The 24,445-nt window shown below is 43.6% G+C and overlaps 1 protein-coding gene across 2 annotated transcripts in view; it reads right to left on the bottom strand.

The window, feature by feature from the left end:
- Window positions 1-24,445, bottom strand: part of HIP1R (huntingtin interacting protein 1 related) — a 139,062-nt gene that overhangs the window by 26,454 nt on the left and 88,163 nt on the right. For both annotated transcript variants that reach the window (XM_085878504.1, XM_085878505.1), the window contains 5 exons: window positions 19,386-19,448; window positions 18,303-18,403; window positions 8,849-8,954; window positions 5,516-5,639; window positions 5,344-5,405 (listed from right to left, as the gene is read on the bottom strand). In XM_085878504.1, coding sequence (XP_085734630.1) covers window positions 5,344-5,405; window positions 5,516-5,639; window positions 8,849-8,954; window positions 18,303-18,403; window positions 19,386-19,448 — 456 coding nt within the window. The remainder of the gene's footprint in view (window positions 1-5,343; window positions 5,406-5,515; window positions 5,640-8,848; window positions 8,955-18,302; window positions 18,404-19,385; window positions 19,449-24,445) is intronic.

Genomic DNA, 24,445 nt, shown 5'->3' with positions numbered 1-24,445 from the left:
ATGGTGCAGGTAACCTGCAACGGTCTCATGGGATTCGTTCGGTCTGCCAAGTCCCATGCCATAAAGGCCCACGGGCCCTGTCTGGCGCCCTTGTCTTTTGAGGGTGGCCTTTTCTTATGCTTTCGAATGAATGTTGGTGGCGCCGTGTCTTGTGAAGCAAAACTGTTAAGTGGCTGAACATAAATTGCTAATAGCAGTCGGTTGTAGTGCTTTCGCTTTATTTGCTTCCATACCTGCATGATTGACTGTATATGTGCATGTGTAATTAAATGTGTTGTGTGAATGTAACCCGTTCGTCATGTCCTTTTCCCCTATTGGAACGCCATATTGCATCTCGGAATATTAGTTGGGTTTTAAATACCCGTTAAATAGAATCGGATTCGGCGAGGTCGGGCGATAATACCCGCTCGGTTATCACTGCAGAACGGAACGGACCGCTTGAGCGGTTCGTGTCTCAGCCAACCTGCGCCGAGGTACGGTCTCCCGGTAGGCTACCCACGCAGGTACTTAGGTATATCGATATTCGGCGATTGACCCTATTCTGCGCGGGTAGAAAATTGGCTAGGCCATGGTGGGGTTGAAGATCCACCCGTGACAGGGTTCCGGCATTGTTCCGGAAGGTCACAACTGAATTGTCCGTCCGGTGGGCGAGCGGCTACTATTAGTGAAAAGCGGTCGTTCGCACGCCGGCGGCGCGAATTCGTAACAATATATATATATATATATATATATATATATATATATATATATATATATATATATATATATATATATATATATATATATATATATATATATTGTTCTGTTCCCCTCCCTTCACCCTGCCTTCCCTTCCCCCACCACTCCTCTCTCCCCCACCCCTCCTTTCTCCCCCACCCCTCCTCTCTCCCCACCCCTCCTCTCTCCCCCACCCCTCCTTTCTCCCTTTACTTTACAAAGGTTACAAAGGTGTGCTTTACAAAGGTTATATGATTTCTCTTTGTGAGTTTCAAAGCAAATTATATTCGATAACACCTGATTTTCAAACCGTTTGCCATATAAACATGTTTTCCAAATGACCGAGCCAAATTGTTTCCACGACGATTGTCAGTTGCTTAATGTTTATCCAGATTAATGTGTTTATGCACATCTCCCTGAAACATCTATAATTCAATGTTGTTTTTATTAATTTGTTTATTGAAATCCCCCCAAAAAGGATTAAAGCTACTCAAGGTTTTTGGGTTGTATACAGTATGTACTGTAGTCGGTAATCACACCGACTCCAGCCTGCCGATTCCTGAAAAAATTACCCATATACTCTGTCTCTGTCTGTGCAGTGATTATGTCTGGGCAGTGTTTCTCTCCGAACCTGTCCTGGCCGTGTTTATCTCTGGACGGCTTGACTCCTGACATGTCGGGGTGGTGTTTGTCTCTGGGCGGTATTTATAGTATGACCACCTGTAGAAAATGCATTTCAGATTTTATTATATTTCTACCTTCACTGTTATTCTATGCAGAATAATTTTGATGAAACAGTATGAATCGTAATTGACGCTCCACGGCACATCTGCCTTCCCTTCCTCTCACCTCTTTCTGCCTTCCCTTCCCCCCACCCTCCGCACTCTCCCTCACTCCTCACCTCTCGATCTCTCTCTATCTCTCTCCCCCTCCCCACCCTCACTCTTTTTATCCCCCCTTTAGTAGTCCTGTCAGTGAATCGACAGGTGGTATTTGCTAAAATATAATAATAATAGGTTTGTTTGTGTGTCCGTCGGTGTGCCTGTAACAATCCATCCCACCGATTGGTTGGACGGTTTACCTGACTCCACCCACCCAAAATTTCATCCTGATGGAAAATCTTCTGGCTGCCATGTTGGTGCTCCAGCTATGCAAAGACAATGACCCGGTCGGAGCTGTCATATGCACAATTGTTATTTTTATGCACAATTGCTATATACATAACCACACGAAAAGTTTTCCCTTCATTGTAAGACTACTAAAGCGACAGTTGAAGTATTTTGAGTTGATAGGTGTCATGGGCCTTGTGAAGATCCACCTTAGTGATCGAGACAGTGGTCTGTTAACTTATGCAACAGCAAAATAACTATGTGGCATTTTCTCAAGCAGAGATTAAACACGTCATCTAAAAGGTCTTTGTCCGAGGTCATTCTTTACTTTTCACAGTGTGCACATATGCATCAAGAAGATCATTTGTTTCGTGTGGTTTATTGCCACTGGTCTTTTCTGTATATCTCGTTGGATTGTGAGCTTGACAGGTGAGCACGACAGGACATGACCTGCTCGTGGTCACATATCTATCTTTTCCTCCAATTTCATGGAATTGTGAGTTGGACAGACGACCATGATGGATTGGAAGGGGGTTTGAAGGCTTGAAGTGGGGAGGGAATTTGCATTCTCTCAAGCAGGACTTAGACCCATGTCATTTATTATTTACTTTTTATTTATTTACTTTCAACAGTGTTTCTGTGCACCAGGAAAAATATCATTGGTTTCGGGTTGTTTGTTGTCCCATATCTTTACTGCATATCTTGCGGGATTGAGAGTTGGATAGGCAACAGTGATGGGTGTTTGAAGGCTTAGAGTGGGCAGAGAATTGACGCCTTAGGGTTGGGAGGTAGAGGTTGAGGAGTTGGTGTTTGTGAGGGAGTGGGGGTGGGTGGGGGTGAGGGGGGAGGAGAGTGGAGGACTTGAAGTCACATTTTACATTTTGTCAAATTTCCATGGGTCCCTACTTGTTTAGACATAAGTTGCTATTGATAAACGTAAAGAGGCAGAAGGAAGTGGGGGGGGGGGGGGGGGAAAGAGAGAAGATAAATTTTGGAAGACCTCCAAATAGCTCACGTATTATCCATTTACAGGCACACTGCTTTTTAAAGACACGAGTTCATGATAAAAGAAAGGAGAACAAACTGGAATAATAAGCAGCAATGTCAGTACTGGAGATAACGAGGAATGTATTTCACTCTTCGGGGCTAAATATCTATTATGTTCAAAAAGTTGGAAAGCAGACAAGCAGGTGTTCAGGGACACACTGGACAGGATGACGGGAATGGTTGAGCTGAAGGTGATGCTGTGCATTGCGGGAGACTTCAATACATATGTGGGAGTAGCGGAGCCGGGGGAACAGGAATGTGTTGGTAAATTCAGATGGGGAACGAGGAAGGGGCGAGAGCTGGTGTAGCCACAAGATTACTTTCAGGAGTGGGCAACACAAAATGGAACTGTATTTATTGGAAGGAAGGGAGCACCAGTTGTGGAGTATCAAGGACTAAGGTGGTGGTGGGAGAGCATGTCACCAACCAGTACAAGCCTGTGATGTTTGTTGTGTACATTCAGAAAAGGAAGGCATGCAGTTAAGAGCAGTGGTTGGAAGATGATAAAGTGGGGGAAGTGCAGGGCACAGGAAGAGGGTGAAGAGTACAAGGACAGGGTTAGGACCAAGTATGATCGAGGAACTTAGCGAAAAATGCCAATCGTTTGGAGGAGGAGTGGAAGAAGTACCAAGAGGTGTTTATGGAAATTTCAGAAGAGGTACAGAGAGGCATTAAGATCCCCTCATGCTTCCTTCTGCATATCTTGCAGCTGGGATGGTTATGGGAATTGGCAAAGTTTTGTGTGGAAGAACATTAGGAAAGGGTATATCGTCAAGGAATAAAAACCAGGAATGGTGAACGCATGAAGTAGCGAAGGTAGTCAGTGAGGAGGAATGGAAGAGAATAGAGAAGATCAAGGATATAGGGCGAAAATCAGATGCAGGGTTGATGCACTTGTGTGGGCAAAAGAAGAAAGTATCATGGAGAGCTGTGAATAAGGCAAGGAATCATATGCAAGCAGATGTGTACAGCGAGTTGGAAGAGGACGGTGATTTATAAGTTGGAAGAGAATGGTGAAGAAGATGATTTAAAAATTGGCTCGTGACAAGAATGGGGATGATAAAAACGTGAAGGGGAGGGTGGGGTGTGGGTTGATTAAGGATGTTGGCGGGAGACTAGTGACAGAGAGGGGGCAGGATTGGTGGGTATGGGAAGGCTATTTCAAGGAGATGTTGAATCTGGGAGGAAGCAATGGTGACCTGGAGCTCCCATGTTATGTAGAGGGTAAAGTGGAATTAGTGGATATAATGGAGGAGGAGGAGGAGGAGGAGGAGGAGGAGGTGTGGACAGTATTAAAGAGAATGAAGAAGAGAAGATTGCCAGCCATTGATGAAGTGTGTTTGAAAATGCTAATTACAGCAGGAGTCGTCATCATCAATTGGACAAAGAGGTTGTTGTATGTAGGCATGCATGCACGCATGTGAGAGGGTTCAATTCTGGAGGATTGGAGGACAGGCCTAACTGTGCCAATATGGAAGAGGAAGGGATATGTCCAGGATCCGGTGAGGTACAGAGGCATTCCGCTCCCTAGTCATGTCATGAAAGCACTGGAGAGGGTTCTGGATGAGAGGATAAGCTAAAGTGTGGAGATGGAGACAGGCAAAGAAGAGGGTTTTTGATTTTGGTGAAGATCTGGAACCGGATACCAGAATTTTTAAAGCCATTCTTCACCATTGAGAGATAGGGCCAAAAACTACGTCCAGTATACTCTCAAATATTGTGGGTTCGAATATCATGGGTTTCGACCATTCATAGGCAACCTGTTGTGTTCCAATTTGGTTATCGTGGTATTTCATTTCAGTGCTTTCAGTGCTAACAGAAAAAGTGCTTCTAAGTGGACCGGTATATGGGAGAAACCATTGTGGATTTACTCCTTTGAGTGGACCGGTGATACGGGACAAATCATTGCAGCTTTACCAATGTATCCATGAGGCACCAGCTCAACCATGGCAGACCATGATGCTGCGAAAAACGACTCACCACAGCTCATGGAACTAATCGAGGCAAAGGGATTTATGCCACAGCAGGTGTTTTACGCCAAAGAGATGGGATTATTTTGGAAGAGGATGCCATCTTGTACCTTCCTGCAAAGGTCCAGTGCAATGCAACCACATGATCAAGTGGTGGTCTAATAGCTGTATATTGTGTAAGACAATCATCTGTATGACTTGATTGAGAAAAACTGTGGTCATCGTGTTTAGTTGGTCCAGCTGCCTACAACAACCACAACATGGGCTCTGGCGTTTTCAATGAACCAATGCTTTTCATACACACATTACTGAAAGAAACCAGCGAAGAAAAGTACGACGTTAGACCCAGGTGCCTATGCTTACAATTATTAAATTGTGAATGGTGAAGTTACTAAGGTACCAGTGCATTGAGTGAGATCATGTGTGAGCTGTCGGGGAATATGGTGTGGAAATCTTGGATGAGAGTGAACAGTATAATAGGTTGAAAGAGCAGGACCCACCTGACAGTCCATCTCCTGCCGCTTGATTTGGGTCAGTGAAACTCCTGTGAAGGTAAGAGGTTCTGCGGGATGAAAGGAGTTCGGTGAAATAGTCAAAGGAAAACAGGGGTGAAAATCAGAAGAAGCAGAGGTGGTAGGCCATCCAAGAGGAAATGATTTAAATTTTCCTCACCTCCCTCTTCAACCTGGGCTTTTCCATCCTTTGTGGAAGCAACGACTTTCGCCGTTGCCTCGTTGACATGTTTTGAGGCTTCCTTCAGCTGGGAAAGCTTTTTGCTGTTGCTTTCAGCCTTCACCTGTGAATATAGAAATAGAAAAGACCAAATCTAGGTGGGAACTGTAGTTTGACTTCATAAAATTAATCCAACAGCCTGAGATTTTTAGCTGGGGAAACTCAGATGATCTGTTTTAGTCAGGTGATGACAACAAAAACCCCCCATGAGAGATAACAGATACATGGGGTCAGTGACACATTTTTTTGAAACATTGCAGTAGGCTCAGAGTATACGTACAGGAAGTGCAATAACAGACATGAACGACAACGAAAGCAAACGTACACCGGAAATAATGTTGCTGTTGTCAGCCATCTTTTTTTTTGTAAACCAATCACTGTCAAGGAGGAGCATTGATCTGTCAAACTCTGGGCCTTGTGAGAGTGGTCAGAGCAACCCAAGGATGCTTTGGAATGGAAAGTAATGACGACAACATTAGAGTATATTTCTGGAGCCATCACAATATTTTGGAAGCAAAGGGATGGGGTTGAAGGAATGTCATAGGTGGGGTGGGGGGGGGTAGGGGTGGGGAGGGAGATTGATAAGCAAGGAAAAAAGGAAATATAAAGATAAGAAAGATAAGAGATAAGAAAAAAGGATAAGAGGGAGTGAAAGATAGAATGGGCGTACAGGAGAAGTTTTCAGCTTGAAGAAATGGTACAAGAATGAAATCAGTGATTGTTAAATTTCAAGGTCCAAAAGTGTTGGACAAAAGAAAAAAAAAAAGATGTTGAGGACTTATTTTGCAATGGGGAAATTTCACACACCTCTCTCATTTCACACATCAGCAAATATCACTGCCCTGCATAAAAAAAGGTGCAAAAACAGATCCCTGCAACGATAGACCAATCGGCCTTCTCCCAATCATCAGCAAGGTTATGGAATCCATCATCGCTTCAGACATTAAATCCTTCCTCTTCTCCAATGGCTTGATTTCCAATCATCAATTTGGATTAAGACCAGGTCACTCCACCCTGGATATGCTGCTTCTGCTCTCCCAACAATGGATGGAGGTCCTCAATGCCGGACATGAAATCAGAGCGATAATCCTCGACATATCACTTGCTTTTGACACGGTCTGGCACCCTGCCCTGCTCACCAAACTCTCTTCCTATGGTATCCAAGGCCATCCCCACTCATGGCTCGCAGACTTCCTCTCCTGTCACAGTCAACGTGTGGCCCTAAATTAAGTTCTCCAATCCCCTCTTCCTGTCCAGGCTGGAGTTCTTCAAGGCAGCGTTCTGGACCCTGTTCTTTTTCTGGTCTTCATCAATGATCTCTCCGACTCTCTGGAAAATCCTCTTTATCCCTTTGCTGATGACTCCACGCTCTGTCGTACCATCTCTCATCCCTCAGACCAGCAAGCAGCAGCTTTTTCACTCTCTGCAGATATGGATAAAATCACAAACTGGTCCAACACATGGAACATGTCTTTCAATCCTGACAAATCTTACACTCTCACTATGTCTCTCCGAAAGGATCATTTAGAACCCCCCCCCCACCCACCTCCCCCCATCGACGTTCTCAACAATCCTCTGGAAGAAGTCCTTTCATTCAAGCTTCTGGGTCTCACTATTTGCTATGACCTTTCCTGGGAAAGCCACATTTCCAACCTGGCCTTCAAAGTCAGTCACCGACAGGGAATCCTCTATCGTGCAAAGTCCTTCCTCGACCCACCTGAGCTCCTGACCACATACAAGGCTTTTGTCCACAGTCTGATGGAGTACTGCTCTCCCCCTCTGGGCTGGTGCTCCTGCCTCCCACCTTTCTCAGCTTCACGCTGTGGAAACCAAGGCATTTCAGATCACTGGTATCTCCCACGATGAGGTTGAGTCTTTGGGCCTCTCACTCTCTCACCAGAGGAAGGTCAGTGGTCTTTCTGTCTTCTACCGTATCATCTCTGGTCTCGCCCCCCAGAGTGAGAGGTCTCTGTCTGCGATTTGTCCCCACCATATTTCCACAAGGCGCTCAACGTCCACAAACAACCCCATTCTGGTAAAACTACCAAAATCACGAATCACTGCTCATCTTCACTCTTTCATTCCTCTTTTTCCCACCTTTGGAATAAGCTCCCTCACTCTGTTCAATCCCATTCTTCCCTCCAGGCCTTCAAAACAGCTGTTCACCACCCCCTATTATCGTCCCCCATCCAAGTCCTCAATTTTTTCTACCCCCGCTAATCCACCCCAAACCCACCTCCTTCAAATTCCCTGCTTTCCTTCCTGAAAGTACCTGCAATGCCCATATTGTATACCCCATGTACCCCGCCCCATCCCTCTCCCTTCCACAGATCTCCTAATGTGTCTGTTCCCCACTGTTTTGGTCTCCCCTCTCCTACCCCTCTTGTTTCATGTCCCCCTTGCTGTGCGTTGTGTGTTATCTCTCATAAGAACCTCAACAAGGTATACAAAATTAAACATAAAAAAACACACTGCACCATCGGAATGGAACTCTGTAGCTTCTTTCTCTGAGTCGTAAATTCTCTTTCACCCTCCCTCTCCCCCATCAAGCTATACCTGTTGTTACCCGATGCACGTGAAGCAAAAAGCGGAGTCAAGAAATTTGTTCACTTTGTCTGTCCGTCTGTCCGCAAACATCAGTTTATCACTGCGCATGTGCGTAGAGAGGAGTGAGATGATTAATTTTACTCTCTCTGCCTGTCTGGTAGTCAATCAAATTTAAAGATCATTCCACACAGGAAACTTACTGTTTTTAAGGACGTCATAAAGGACACAAACAACAGGCACAAAGAGCTAATGTAACATATTAAATAAGGTGGTGTATAAAACACTGCAGCTACAGTGGTAAACTTCCAGATTTCTTTTTTATACGACCTTTAAAGCCATTATTGTATTTCTATTTAATGATATATTTCAATGCTGTAGAACACTAATCACCTTTTTCCCCACTTTCAGAACCCTTCCGTTTTGCAGTAGTTGGACATGTTATATAAAGAGATATGCAAGACTGCATCAGGGGCACTAAATGTCCGGAATTTATTTTATACGAGTTTTAAAATCATTCTTTTATTTCAGTTGAATAATAAACATAAACACTGCTCAGGCAAAGGGGTTCTATGAACTCTCTAATTACCAAAGCAGTGTGCCATAAAACTATTTCTTGTTTGTTGACAGCGTAGTGTGCCACAGCCAATAACAAATAAAGCTTCATGATATAAAGTGATAATTCCTGTTGTAAAAAAAAAATCATTGCAGTGGGTTAAAGAGCCCAACCTTTGAAGCAGCTACGAGTTGGGCAGTGCTGGCAGCAATTTCATGAGAACACACCACCAGCTCCTCAAACTTTCCATCAGCACTCACCGCTTTGTCAGCTGCTTCCCTACAAGACAAGGCGTCATGGTCATATGATACGGTGCACTTCATACCTGACCACTCACAACTTGAGCACCTACAACCCACTTGCATTGTGTCCATATAGTCGTTCAATCTCATATGCGAACTATGATTTGTGGTGGAATTATTTTCCCCAAATAAAAAGGTTCCAAATAATCTCTCCATGTTTATAACACATTAGTAGCTGTTGTGTAGATTATTATTGCTTTCAGAGAAGTGGCTCCACAAGCTACAGAATGTGCTAAAAATGCTCTCGCATTCCCCGAGTTTTCATGACATTTCTGCTGTCCATAATTATGCTCCTCAAGTCTATTTGGCAATCCGAATAAGCTGCTGCCTTTTTCTGCACGACAGGATGTACAAAAACAATGTCCTCATTTCCTTTTTGTCTATGCGTACACACAATAGCAATTAAGCAGATATACATATCTTCAGCTTCACTTGCTCAGGTTCCAACATGAAAGTAAAACGTGGCTAAGTTCACATAACAATAAGGCCAAAGGACAACTCTCCCCATACCCTTCCCACGCGTTGTGGGATAACCACAGCTTCTGTCCGAGTCATGCTGATGCATGACATTGTCTCTGCTGTCCCAACTGATGTTGCCTATTAAAGTGTTCTGCCTTACATTAGTTACACTTAAAGCAAGTTCTGCAAGTCTTTGATACAGTTTGAGCCTTTGGAAAACACATTCTATATTAGGTCTCGTTATAAAAACATCCTCAGCAAGCATTCCCATGGATCACCACCCATATTGTGGAGTGTCCAATGGACACATGGACGTTCACAAGTTCATTTTTTAAATAAAAAGGCAAAAATATTCCAAACACTACAACAAAGCTAAATACATGAACGTTAGCCTCCTAAAGACCAAACTACATGGTACAACTTGTCAAAACAATAGAAATGCACTTTTTTGTATGACAAAAAAAAAACAAACAAAAAAAACCCTGCCTCGTGGGAGAGATAGAACACAGAATGAACCAGAAGGGCACTTGGTAGAGCGCATACCTTCCCCACATAATGCCTGATCCACGAGAACATATCGGGCCCAATACATTTTTGAAATATCATGCTCTACAGTACTATATTGTTTTTGGCTCAATCTCTCAATGGTGAAGAATCACTTTAAAAATTAAATAATTCTCGTATCCAGATCCGGATTTGGATCTTCACCAAAATCGAAACATTTCGTCCTTGCCACACACCCAACCTGTCCACAAAATTTCATCCGGATCCGTCCACAACTTTTTGAGATATCCAGCACACAAACAAACAGACAGACAAAACTAACAAAAACAAACAGACATAACCTCTTGCACCTTTGGTGGTGGAGGTAACCAGGAAATAACAGAACAACATGGTGGAAAGAGGTGAAAGACACCAACATCAGGGTAGAGGGACACAATAGGGGTATATTTTGAGAAAGAATGAGTGTGGGTAAGAATGGGAGGAGGGTACAGGAGGGTGAGTATGGGAGGGGGTATTGGGGGGGTGGGGAGGGGAGGGAGGTGAACAAGTGGTTTACAAGCTCAAAACAGTGAGAAAAGGAAGGGGAAACCAGAAACAAAACAGAAATGGAAGAGAAAAAAATGAAAATGAGGGTAAGGGAGAAGGGAGACAATACAATAATCTGGAAAGGAAGAGGATGGCTTGGGGAGGGTTAATGAAGGGGGTTAATCATTGATGATTCACGAAAGGTGGTGGTTCATATTTAAGCCCTGGAGGAAAAGCGGGATAAGAAGTGGGTTCCAAAGGAAAGAGAAAATAAGAAGAAAGGGTGGAGGTGAGCAGTGAGGCTGGATTTTGAGAGTTTCACCAGAAGTGGATTATGGGCAGACGTGTGCGGTGTGCACCCAGCGATAGAAGACAGGGAGGCCACCAACCTGTTTGTGATACGAGATTAACAGGTCCAGACACTCAGCTTCATCGTGGGAGATACCAATGATTTTGAGGGCCTTGGTTTCTATGGCATCAAGAAGTGCAAGCCATGAGGCAAGGATGCCATCCCAAAGAGGAGAGGAGTACTCCAATGAGCTGCAAAGGAAGCTCTTGCAAGTTGATAAAAGGTTAGATGTGCCAAGGAATTACCTTGCATGCCAGAGGATGCCTGGTCAGTTGCTGGTTTAAGAAGGTCAACTTGAAAATGACTGAACTTGCTCAAGAGGATTGTTAAGAAAGTAGATGAGGGGTGTTTGTCATTTGGTCCTTTTGGAAAGAGGGAGTGAATGTAAGATTTGTCAGGATTGAAGGACATATTCTAAGTGTTTGACCAGCTTGTGATTTTGTCAAGGTCTGAATAAAGAGAAGAGGCTGCTGCCTGCCTATCAGAAGAACGAAGGATGTCACAGCAGAGGGTGTAGTCATCAGAAAATAGATAAAGGGGATTTTCCAGAGTCAGAGAGATCATTGATGAAGATTAGGAAGAGGACTGGACCCAGAAGGCTGCTTTGGAGGACTCCAGCCTTAACAGGAGAGCAAATGAAAGGATTCCGTTGAGAGTCACGTGTTGGTTATGAGAGTGTAGGAAGTGGAGTTGGTCTTCTGTGGGAAGTGTAGTACTGTAGGAGTAGTAGTAATCCAAAAGTGGAGTTGGTCTTCGATGGCATAGGCAGAGACTTTTAAGAGCAACGCGGGATGACAGACCATATCGAAAGCTCGAGATACGTCAAGAGAGATGGCCCGTATCTCATGTCTGAGATAAAGGGCCTCCATTCATTTTTGAGAGAGCAGAAACAGCATGTCCAAGGCAGAGCGACTGGTTTGAATCTGAACTGATGGCCTGAGATCAGGCGGTTGGAGAAAAGGAAGGATTTAATATAAATTGTATGTCAATTTCATATCAACATAACTTTGCTGATAATTGTAAGTAAGCTAATAGGCCTATAGTTAGGAGGATCAGGGCCGGATTAAGCTTTCGGGGTGGGGAGGGGGCACTCACCCCATGCAGGGGGCCCTTGCAGGATGCAATGAAATTTATCAGAAATTTAGGACATTACAGGTATCATTAAACTTGAATATTCAATAGAGATGGACACATTATCAGAATCAGAAAAACAATTGTATTCTCAAAGATTCATCATGAGTTGCATTGTTGAACGATTTGCCTTGCAAATAAAGTATTTAGGATTAAAGAATCAGAATGAAAAATAAAATAAATATAAAACCAATGTCACCCGCAGGGTGACCCGTATCTTGCCAAAAGGTGACCACGTGTGACTTCTTTAAGGTCACACTGAGGTGAACAGAGCTGCTACCCACCAGGAGCGACTCCTTGAGGAATATCTGCCTACGAGAGATTCCGATGAGAATCGTTCTACAGAGTAACCATGAAAAATATGCTTTTGCCTCATAACGTCACCAAATGACGTCATAATGTCTCAAGCTTGACATATCTAGAAAGCACTCATCGAGGTGTTCAATTTGAGGTACTACACGATATGGTTCCGAAAACTTGAAAATTTGACCTTGGGGTCAAATTTGTTTGACCTGAGGCGCTAACCATGAAGGTCAAGGCCAATCGCTACCAAAAATTAATCAGCTGAGCGCCAGACCATGAACTATATTCCCATGAAGTTTGAAGACGATCCGATCAAAATTACTCATTAAAATAAGGGTTTCGTCGACTCCCCTGATTTGCGACAAAGTGACCTTGACCTTTGACCTTCAAAATTTTATGCGTTGAAAGGGACCTCAAAAGGCCTCCGATATGCGAAGTTAGAAAAATTTCCAATGATAACTGTGCTCTGCAGAGTGATTTATACGTGATTACAGACCAAAAAAAAACAACAAAAGAAAACATACTAAGGTCAAGGCCAATCGCCACCAAAAATTAATCAGCCGAGCACCAGACCATGAATTATATTCCCATGAAGTTTGAAGACGATCCGATCAAAATTACTCAAAAAATAAGGGTTTCGTCGACTCCCCTGATTTGCGACAAAGTGACCTTGACCTTTGACCTTGACCTTCAAAATTTTGTGCACTGAAAACGGCCTCTATAGTCCTCTGATATGCGAAGTTACAAAAATTTCCAATGATAACTGTGCTCTGCAGAATTTTTTATATGTGATTACAGACAAACAAACAAAAAAAAAAAACAAAAAAAAAAAAACATACAAGCTGACTAACATATCTTGCAAAAACTTCGTTTTGGCAAGATAAAAAACAGGTTGAATATGCACGTTATATTATTTATTCAAAAAGAGGGCACAAATAACAAGAGCCGATCAGTTTTTCCAGCTCGGAACAAGAGCAGAACCCACGGGGCTTGTCGTACTCTATCCTATAAATGCTGATGCTGAGGACCATGTGAGGAAGTGGCGCATAACATTTATAAAGTCTTCGGTTTGATTCACTCAGGGTTGGAATTGAACCGCCAACCTTCCACAACGTCAACGCTCGAACCACAATGTCGACGAGTCTGGGAGATATTTTTGTTCACGAAATGGAATGTAAATGAGCAGAAAAGCACATCCTCATGGAATTATCACACAACTTGAGAATGGATCTCGTAGTGATGTACATTTTATACACGTATTACATTATGTGGGGTTTGATTCCTGTTTGGAGTTTGTGTGTTGTTGGTGGAGATGTTCTGTACATCTGAGGCAGGTGTTTTCCCTTCACATATTGGGATGAGGAAGGTGTTTCCTTCTGTAAGCCGTTCGGCCATTGGTCGCCTTTTCTCCTCGGATGTGTGTAATCCCTTGAGGATGTTTGATCTTGCCATGTCTGCGAGACTTTAAAGCTGTAAATTCGTGTATTGCATCTTCAAAGTCCAGCTGGCGCAGTAGTTCGCATTCATTGCTGATGAGGCATAATGCACTGAGCCTGTCATGTTGCATCATAGTATGCAGTTTGTTCTTGATCAGAGCAAGCTTACCGAAATATATATATATCCACTGCAGTTTGTAACCGTCACACAAAGGTATCATACAGCCCACCGATACATTTGGGAAAGTGTCTGCAAGTCCTTCTTGGAGAAGTGCAGTCTCTCTGCTCAGCAAATCTCACAAATTGCACCATCTCACCTGGAAAACCTCCAGACTGAGATATGTGGAGTATTCCAGTACCAGTTTTCCAGCCTCGCATTTGAGCACCTCCTGCTTAAGGTTACAGGAATCTGTAACAACCTTGAAAGTTATTGCAGACTGTTTCATATGCAGAACATCTGGCTGCCAAATATGTGGCAAGCCCGTCTATTATGACCAATGTCTCGCAGTGGAAGTGTTCTCTAACCGACAAGACTGTCTCTCAAGACTCATTGTTGTCATATTATCTGCTCCTCTGAACGACATGGCACCTGCTTGGTTTGTATTCTGATTTGTCTGAAATATATATTTGCTTCGTTCTCAAAGTCCTCAAAGCAGTCACATTATGATACACGAAATGCTTTCAGAGAAGACATAAGATTGACAACTGTTTTCGCATCTGTATCTGAAGCTTGCAGTACCTTACTCGTAATTGGTGAAATGGACTAGAATTGTATTCCACAGATGACAAAGGAATGCTTTATCGAGATTATCCATTGTGGTAGCAAAGTTCTTCGCTTCGTGTCTGGTGTTGGGCTTCTGCTCTGCGTCTCTTGCAATATCTGTCAAAGCTGCTTGAATTCTATTCCAGCCACCAGTCTGTGCTTTTGTTGCATCTGCTTGTGATGACCATCGGGTCTCAGACAAAGACTTGATTGTTAATCCACCAACATGTTAATTCAGACATGAATACAACACCTGCCATCGATGAGTTGAATCTGAGAAATATGTAATAGAACTTTTGGATGAACCCCCCCCAAAAAACCTGACAGCTTCTGTGCAGGTAGAAGCAGCAGAAACACCAACAAGGTTCAGTGAATGACTGGCACAGGACAAGTACTGTGCAAGAGGGTTAAGTGTTTTGAGTCGAGCTTGCAGGGCAGACAGAATACTGTCCTGACACATTGCTGGCATTGCCATGACTGACCACAACAATCGGAGAAGTTGAGAGACTGATTTTTAAGGAACTGAAGTAAAGCTTGAGCAAAAGTCAAGGCTCTCTGGCTGCCACGTTGCAGAAATACAAGGAATCATTCAACAGAGTCCCAATTTATGACATATCGTATGATGATTGCTAGTTGATCGGCATGGGTGAGCTCAGCGGTTAAGTCGACAGAAATGGAAAATACTTCGCTCTTTCAATTTCTTCATCGATATGGGGCCTCATTTTTTTTTTGAACATGATTCTTATCACTTCCTCACGGACTGTTTTCTTGAGTCGCACAAGCCTTCGGAACTGGAGAACTTAATTGTTTGATGACATCAAAGTGCAATTCAAAAAAAAATAATATATATATATATATATATATATATATATATATATATATATATATATATATATATACATACATTGTCAGACCCCACTATTCGCGGATTCGCTATTCATGGACCCCGTGTATTTGCAGGTCATAAAGTGTGACCTGCTTCGACATTCACGCTTCACGTATTTATGTTTTTGTTTGGGTTTTTTTTCCCAACACTATGGGACTGGTCTCCTATATCTACTTGGGAAATTGGAAATCAGCCAACATCAGAGTATTACATAAAAAGGTGAAAAAATGGATCCCCTTAACTACAGCCCAATTAGCTTACTGTACTTCCAATCATCATCAAGGTCATGGAATCCAATTGACATAAAAATCATTCATTTTCTCCAACAGCCTCATCTCAGGTCATCAATTTGGATTCACACCTGGTCACTCTACCTTGGACGTGCTGCTTATACTCTCCCAACAATTGATGGAGTCCCTCAATATCAGACATGAGATCAGGGCTGTCTCTCTGGACATATCTCGAGCTTTTGATACAGTCTGGTATCCTGTCCTGCTCTCCAAACTGTCTGCCTATGGAATCCAAGGCCAACTCCACTCTTGGATTACTGACTTCCTCCATTCTCGTAACCAACGTGTGGCTTTCAACGGAACCATGACATCTCCTCTCCCTGTCAAGGCTGGAGTACCCCGAAGTAGTGTTCTCGGCCCCATTTGTATTTATAATCTTCATCAATGATCTCACTGACTCTGGAAAATCCTCTTTATCTCTTTGCTGATGACTCCACTCTCTGCCATGACATCTCTCATCCTTCTGACAGACAGGCAGCAACCTCTGACTACTTTCTCCTTCCGCCCTGCTGTTGTTGTTTCCCCTTTCTCTTGCTGTTCCCTTTGTTATGTTGCGTTCAGATTTGTTTTGTGTAATCGCTCTTCCACAAGCGTATTTTATTAATCTATTTTAAAACAATGCCCTGACATTTGTGGCATTTTTTTCAGGAATGTTTCCCCTGCAAATAGTGGGGTTCAACAGTACAAAACCATTTCATTGGCTAAACAGCAGCCAATTTCGTTTGGGACTTTTTCCATTTTGTTGAAAGCTATAAAACAAATGTTTTGAATAAAACGATCATGCATCTTGGGCTTATCTTGGATTGAAGGGTAAAATTGTTTTGATTCAAAGTACTTACCCATATGTTTAATTTCAGCACATCTCAGGGCCTAACTTTGACCAGTAATCAATGCAAGATTCCTCCAAAGGGAACCATTCCCCCAGATCTGTCGATTGGGTCTCAGCCTTCTCTTTACAAGAGGCGTTCAAGACCGATTCATTATTCTCAGCGACATGAGAAGGGTTGGACTCACAACAATCTTTCCCTTCATCCACTATGTCAGTTTCATGATTGGGATCAAATGACATACATGATGCTGCATCTGCTGACCTGCTAGGTTGAGTCTTTAAAACAAGCTGTCAGTCTTGGAGTTTTTGCAAGAATTTCCATCATCTGGTTCTATTTCTCCTTTGCCGTTCATCACTTGTGAGCGGCAGATTGCAGCATTCTTTGTGCCGTTTTTGAATTTGAACAGCTTTGTCTTGGACAAAAATGATTTAAAAAAAATAGAAGTGAAGTGCAGGGTCTACCATAAATGGCCAAATCACAAGGCGGCAAAATCCTTTATATCACGAGGTTTCTGTGGACAAGTTCGCCGACAGTCGCTTGCTGGTCTGATTGCATCACAGAGTTCTGAATATTTACACGAGTGTAAATATTGTGTACATGAAAAAACACATGGCAAAACCAAGTGGGTATCAAGAGCAATTGAAGTTTGCAACCCTTACATCCCCCCCCCCCCCCGAACTGACCAAAACTGTTTTTTTTTTTTAAGTGGCAACACTAATTAAGCTTTAGCAACGATTGTAAAATTTATGATTTATGGTCATGTACAAAAACGATAATAAAAATAAATAGATGTGCAGAGGAAGTGCAGGGATGAGCTAAAACGGCCAAATCAATAAGTTGCAAAATCCTTGATATCTAAGTTTGTGTGGACAAGTTTGCCTTCGGTGGCCTGCTAGTTATTGCACCAGCCTGGTTACACGTGATTAGTGTGTGTATGAAAACACATGAAAAATTTCCGAAAGAAATTTTTTTTGGCATTTCAGGGGGCCTCCTTGGGGCTATTACATTATTAAGCATCGATAACACCTTGGGTTTTCAGGGGGCTAGGGGATCCCAAGGCATGTGCAACCCATGTGCTCCTTTGTTAATCCGGCCCTGAGGAGGATGTGTTTTTGCACCATGTTTATGTAATACGGTGATATTGGCTGACTTACAAGTAGAAGGCAGGTGACCTTGGAGTCTGAGACAAATGATAGGGTGAACAGAACAGAAAGAAGGATGAACAAGAGCAGCAGAGCAGTTTTTAGGACACGTGTGCTGAAACCATCAAGACCTATTGCAGAATTGGAGTCGAGGGTTGCCAGAAACCTTTCCACCTTCATGTTACTCGTTTCTGCCCTAATGGCTTCATCAGCAGGACAAAACTGTCATTAAAAAACTTGTGAAGTAATACCCCTGACTAAAAAAGTCAAACAACACCATGAATACCTAAGAATCTCAAAAACACAACAACCCCAACTGACAAGGCCAGAAAGAATCAAAGATTGAAATGAAAGTAGAAATACAAAAGTTAGAAAGCCATCAAAGATAAACATATTTTCCATCTCCTGCATAGCATTCACATAAAGAGTGGCTTAACTACTCAGAAGGAAGCTTAAGGAGTGGAGGAAGCTCAAATTCACTTTTTGACACCGATTTACTCGCAATAAATGTAATCACATTTTCCTTGAGGGAAACCCGTGCATTGTGTCTCGCACATCTCAAGTTGGAGACACATTATAAATCTCATTGCAACAATGTTTTTCTCAAAGTGGAAATCTATTCAAAACTTATTTGGGTAAGGAAATTACTCCAATCTATGCCCCCCACCCTCCCCCCTCCAAAAATAAATAAATAAATAAAAACTTACACAAGTGCTGTGGCCCCCCAGCCAACTGCCTTAGCAGCAGAAATGAGTCCCTCTGTCCAGCGAGAATTTCTCGCATAAAATTCCTTTGGCGATGCTGCGCCCTGTGAGAGAACATTTCTTAGCTTACTTAACGAGGAAATTTATTACATTTTTAAGAAAGGATAACACCTTGGGTTTGTCAATGACAAGCATGTGTCGGAAAAATCAAATATTGATTGAGGTTTTTGAGCAGCTTGTGTTGTGTTTTTTTAAAGTGTTGCAGAAAAAAACTTCTTATAATTTCTCCTTGTTAAGATTTTTAATATTCAATATGTTTTAACCGACGAGTTAAACTATCAGTGACCAAGAAAATAGGAACCATAGCTGAGCGAGAAGTCAGGAAGAATGCACTCTTGGCATTCCAGCAGTTGAATTTACAGTGTGCATTTTCCCATTGACAGAAAACCTCGAGAGAAAAGAATATACGAGTCAAAAGGAGGGATCAGAGTTATAATGATAATCAAGAAGATAATCTGGTTGCAACCTCTGAGTAATAGGGAGAAATATCGTGGGAAGAGAATAAAATCAAAGAATAAAATGTTTAACTTTCAGAACAAGTTTGGGATTTCATTGCTCTGCCCCCTCCCTCTGCCCCCCTACTCAAGGTTGATCAGATTATAGCAATCAAATTATTTCAAGAGTTATAATCAATGGATGATAATATTCTCGTGTTAGAACATCCGCTGCTAGTCTGGGAGGTCGGAGGTTTGATTATGATGTTGGCCGAGTCATACCAGACTTAAAAATGGAATGTGCTGCTACCTTGCTTGATGCTCAGCACCCCGTGGGTTGGGGTGAGGGATTAGGATAGGGGGTGGGATTTCTCCTTAATTGCTTTGCTGACTGCAGAAAGAAAAGTGATGTTCCATTTCCCCCCCACCCCAAGGTCACTGACTGTGTTTGTCTGAAGTTTAAAAAGGTCAAGTCCATTGTTGTCTAATGTGCTTGTCTGTATGTGTGTGACAGCTTATTTATGAGTCTTAGACTATGAAAAATAAAAATAAAATAAAACCAGTGTCCTTTAAACCCATTCTCCAGTCTCACCCGTCCACTCTCCACAATCTCTCGCTGCAGCTCCTTCGACGCTTTAATGAGTATTTTAATAGCCTGAAAAAAGAGACAAGCACAGAGACCATGAAGGTATGATTTTCTGGTTGTTGTTTATGGAATTATATATATATATATATATATATATATATATATATATATATATATATATATATATATATATATATATATATATATATATATATACACACATATACATATATGAAACAAAGGAGATAACTATCAAAGACTGTGACAAATAGAAAATATTTTGTCAAAATAAATGGCATTTCACATCGTAATTAATCTGTCTGCATTATTGATATTCCATGACACAAGAAAATAATTGTAACAGAAAAACATTTTCAAATTAAAAGAAAAACAAACAAATGAAAAGTTTATACCATATTCAATATCAATCTTAAAGTGGAAGAAAAGGCAAATTTAAAAAATGAGAATCAGGAAAGCAAACAGTTGTTCAGCTTTTCATTTTACATCCTCATGTGAACTAAATAAAACATGAAGCAGTAAGTGCTCCTTCAGTGAATACGAAACTTTCAAACTGACGTATTAATGCTGAACGAGGCCTTTTGCACATGAGGTGTGTGTGTGTGTGTGTGTGTGTGTGTGTGTGTGTGTGTGTGTGTGTGTGTGCGTTTTTACACTGGCTCGGTTCTGAACATTCAGGTCAGGTATGGGAGCATGCGCCAGAACAGCGCGTCGCTGCGTCCACTTTCCGCCGGTACTCCAGGGGCCTCCGTCTGGCCATCCCCCAGACAGATGCCAGGCCCATCCCCATCTCCTTGAGATGATGGTCAACCTGTTGCAACCATGAGGCACGTGGTCGGCCCACTGGCCTCCTCCACTCATGAGACTCCCTCGCTGAGAGAATCTGGTGAGCAGGATCAGCGTCAGGAAAACGAGCCACATGTCCATACAGCCGCAACTGACGCTCACGGACTATGCAGGTAACAAAATCTCATCCGAGTCTCTCTCAGCAACCGCTCGTTGGACACAAAATCCGACCAGCGATAGCCAAGGATTCTCCGAAGAGACCTGGTACCAAAGGAATTAAGTCTCCGTCTCAGATCCTTGGTCAAAGTCCAAGTCTCGCACCCATAGAGCAAGACTGGAAGTACCAAGGACCTGAAGACTCGGACTTTTGTCCTCCCGCACAGGTACCGGCAGCGCCACACCCCATGATCCAGTGAATCCATGACTCCCCAGGCCCGACCCAGACGTCTATTGACCTCTGACTCGCAGCCAGCAGAGACATGAATATCACTGCCAAGGTAAGTGAATCTCTCCACGACCTCAACATCCTCACCACAAACAGACACAGACAGGACAGCAGCATCCAAGATGTCACCGAAAGCCTGGATCTTAGTTTTGACCCAAGAAACCCGTAATCCCAACGGCTCCGACTCCTCATTCAGCACCTCGAGGGCCCCCAAGAGGATGTCTAAAGTCTCCGCAAAGATGACTGCATCATCTGCAAAATCAAGGTCCGAGATCTTGACATTCCCAAACGATGCACCGCAACTTGATCTCTCCGACATCCTCCCTAAAATCCAGTCCATACAAGTGCTGAAAAGTGTGGGGGCAAGTACACATCCCTGACGAACTCCAGTAACAACTGGAAATAAGTCAGAGATGGTACCACCACACTTCACAGCACTCTCAGTACCAGAGTAGAGTTCAGACATCAGATCGATCAGTTTTGGTGGCACCCCACGAAGACCAAGAATCCTCCAGAGGACATCCCGATTCACTGAATCAAACGCTTTACAGAGATCAACATAGGCTGCAAGCAGCCTCTGCCGAAACTCTCGTCTGCGTTCGGTGAGGACACGAAGTGCAAGGATACGGTCAATCGTTGACCTCTTTGGTGTAAAGCCTGACTGCTCTGGACGCTGGTGCTCAAGCAGATGGTGGCGAACCCTATCGAGAATTATCCGAGCAAAGACCTTGCCCGGCACTGAGAGCAGCGTCACCCCTCGGTAGTTGTTGCAGTCTTGGCGATCACCCTTCCCTTTCCAGAGAGGGACAACAAGGCCCCTCTTCCAGTCAGTTGGGATGATGCCAGTGTTCCAGGCAGAGCACAAAACTGCATGCAATGACATGAGTGCAGCATTTCCACCAGCCTTGAGAAGTTCAGCATGGATGCCACAGATCCCTGGAGCTTTGCCCCGTTTCAACTGGTTCACCGCAGCCCGTGTTTCCACAAGCGTAGGTGGACCACAGTTGATTCGAGGGTCAGCAACAGGGATTGTAACACCCTTGACGTCCAACTCGACAGCTGGGGGATCAGCCCGGTACAACCGCTCAAAGTAACCGGCCCAGCGGGCCTTCACTCCAGACTCCTCTGTCATGAGCCTACCACTCTCTGCTCGAACTGTAGTGCTCCGAGGGATGGGCTTGGATGAACGTAATGCGCGAATTCCCCTGTAAGCGGGACGAGAATCACCTGTCCACAGGTGATGCTCTACCCCCTCACAGATTCCTCGCACATAGGCCTCCTTGTCCACCCTCAGTGCACGTACAGTTTTACGCCTCAGCTCCCTGAACAGCTCAGCTCTGCCATTCAGCCTGGCCCTGCGACTCTGTTCAATGGTATCCAGTGTCCCTTGAGAGACAAAATTCTTCTTTGCCCTGCGGTGAGCTCCAAGGCATCCACCGGCAACATCAAGGACGGTGGTCTTGAAGGCGTTCCACAACTCTTCAGGACCCCCCAAAGCACCCAGACCCCCCAAGTGTCCACTCAGCCTGTTCGCAAACTCCTCAGCTACTCTCTCATCCCTGAGCTTGGCAACATCCAGCCTAGGCTGGGATGGTACCATTCTCCAGGACTTAAGTTGCAGCTTTAGAGTTGCTACAACAAGCCTGTGGTCAGTATTGAGGAACTGAGCACTCCGGTAGACCCTGCAGTTCTGGATCATCCTCCAACGACCGTCAATGAGGACATGGTCAATCTCCTTTGCCACACCGCCAGCGTTGGAATACCAAGTCCAGCGATGAGCTTGTGGGCGCTGAAACCATGAACCAGCCACCCTAAGTCCATGACTTCTTGCAAAGTCAAGGAACTTAGTGCTATTCTGGTTCATAGTTCCTGACCCATGGGGACCAACACACACCTCATAACCATCCCTATCAGTTCCAGTCGATGCATTGAAATCCCCCAAGACTAGAAGTGTATCTCGTCTGGGGCACTGATCAACCACAGACTCGAGTGTGGCGTAGAATGCATCCTTCACGGTGAGATCACTCGCCTCAGTCGGAGCATAAACAGAGACCAGGGAAATGACACCTAAGGAGTGACGAATCCTTAATCTCATAATACGCTCGTTGACCGGTGTTACCTCAATTATCATTGGGGTCAGCTTATTGGACACAGCTACAGCAACTCCTTGGGTATGGTAACCATCAGAGCGACCAGACCAATAGCAGGTGTAACCACCCACCATTATCTCGCCGCAATCCGGTCTCCGAACCTCAGAGAGAGCTGCAATCCCGATGTCCAAACGCTTGAGCTCAGATGATAACAGAGACAGGTGATCATCCTCTCTTAGGGATAGGACATTCCAGGCACCCACCCAAAGGGACCGCCTCAGGTTAACCCAAGGAGACCGCCGTCTGGTGGACGACACCTCAGCACCACTCCGACACACTCTCCCGCAATCTGACCCAGGGATGTTACCCCGTGGTTTCCCTCCTATCATCAAAGATTGGGGGTCCCGAAGGCTTTGCCCCAATCCCGTCATCCGGTGAGCTGCCCTGCGAAGGGAAGCTGCACAGGAGGTACTCCCACGGAGTGGGTTTTCAGATTTTTTTTGCGTTTTTGCGTTTTGCGGAATGAAGGGTTTTACGGTGGCCGGAGTGCAAATCCTGCCACCAACCTCCTAAAAAGAAGTGACCCAACTGCAGGAGGACGTCCGCAGACACAGTTGGGCACTGGATATGGATGGCCGTTGGCTCACAAGGAGCTCCTCCGCTCATTGGTCATTATCCTCTGATCATTGGGCACTTTTAACTTTTGCTAGCATGAAAACTTATTCAGATCGTCTTTTAAACATAATATTCAGCATTTAGAAGAAAAAGTGGCAATTTCAAAACAGTTGATCAAAATTTTTCTGTTCCTGAATTGAAATTGGATTCGAGGGAGAAATCCAGAGACGACAGGAATCGGGCTCCTATCATTTCTTGTTAATACAAACAGCTAGCAGCGGCCGTGGTTAAAACATACATACACAGACACTTCGTCGGCAAAAATCGCGTATAATTCGTCTTGTGACACCGGAACCAAACATATATGTATGTACTAGTAAAGGTGCCCGTCTTCAACGGGCGTCACTGGCAACATATGGTAAAAGACAGATGGCATGAATGTATTTTAAACAATATATTTTATCATTTTTATCCATTGATTATCATTCAGGTTTTCCCCTTCGACTGTCCAGCAGTAGCTCCACTTTGATGACATTACCACGTAGTTTAGTGACTACACAACGTGTACCATTCGTGAGTTCCAGAGGATCCATAGAGCACATTAAAATTACAGGGCACCCTACTTTAAAGTGATCCAAAAGGCCGGATCAGTTTCGTGTACATATTCATATCTTGTAGATTTTAGATGGCCGGATCAATTTCGTCTCCATATTCATATCTTGTAGATTTTAGCTGATTCTGAAACTGTTAACAGCATGTCGATCGGATGGTTCTGTGATTTTCTCCGGTAGTAAACAGAAGTATGACTTAAGCCTGTACGCCACTATGCGGAGACCCGAGGACCTAATATTTCACAACAAACTAAAAACTCACAAAATTTGAAGATATTTTAAATAAACAATTTATTATAATATTAATTAAATATTATTTTTATCCATCGATAATATGAATTGTTCTGTACAGCTATAGTTGTTCTCCTGGGATCTGTGCATCCATCCACAATCTATGTTCTAATGAAATGCAGTAGGAATAATAAAAACAGCACCGTGCTGGAGTGTAGGTAATCTCTCCAAAGCTCTCGGAAAGCCTTAAAATGCATCACGATCGGTTTG

This window comes from Eptatretus burgeri, chromosome 4 (assembly GCF_056783735.1).
Source record: "Eptatretus burgeri isolate ZD-2024b chromosome 4, Ebu_testis_v1, whole genome shotgun sequence".
NCBI lineage: Eukaryota > Metazoa > Chordata > Myxini > Myxiniformes > Myxinidae > Eptatretus > Eptatretus burgeri.
The sequence above is the reverse complement of the archived record's forward strand: the minus strand, read 5'-3'. Positions and strand labels throughout refer to the sequence as shown.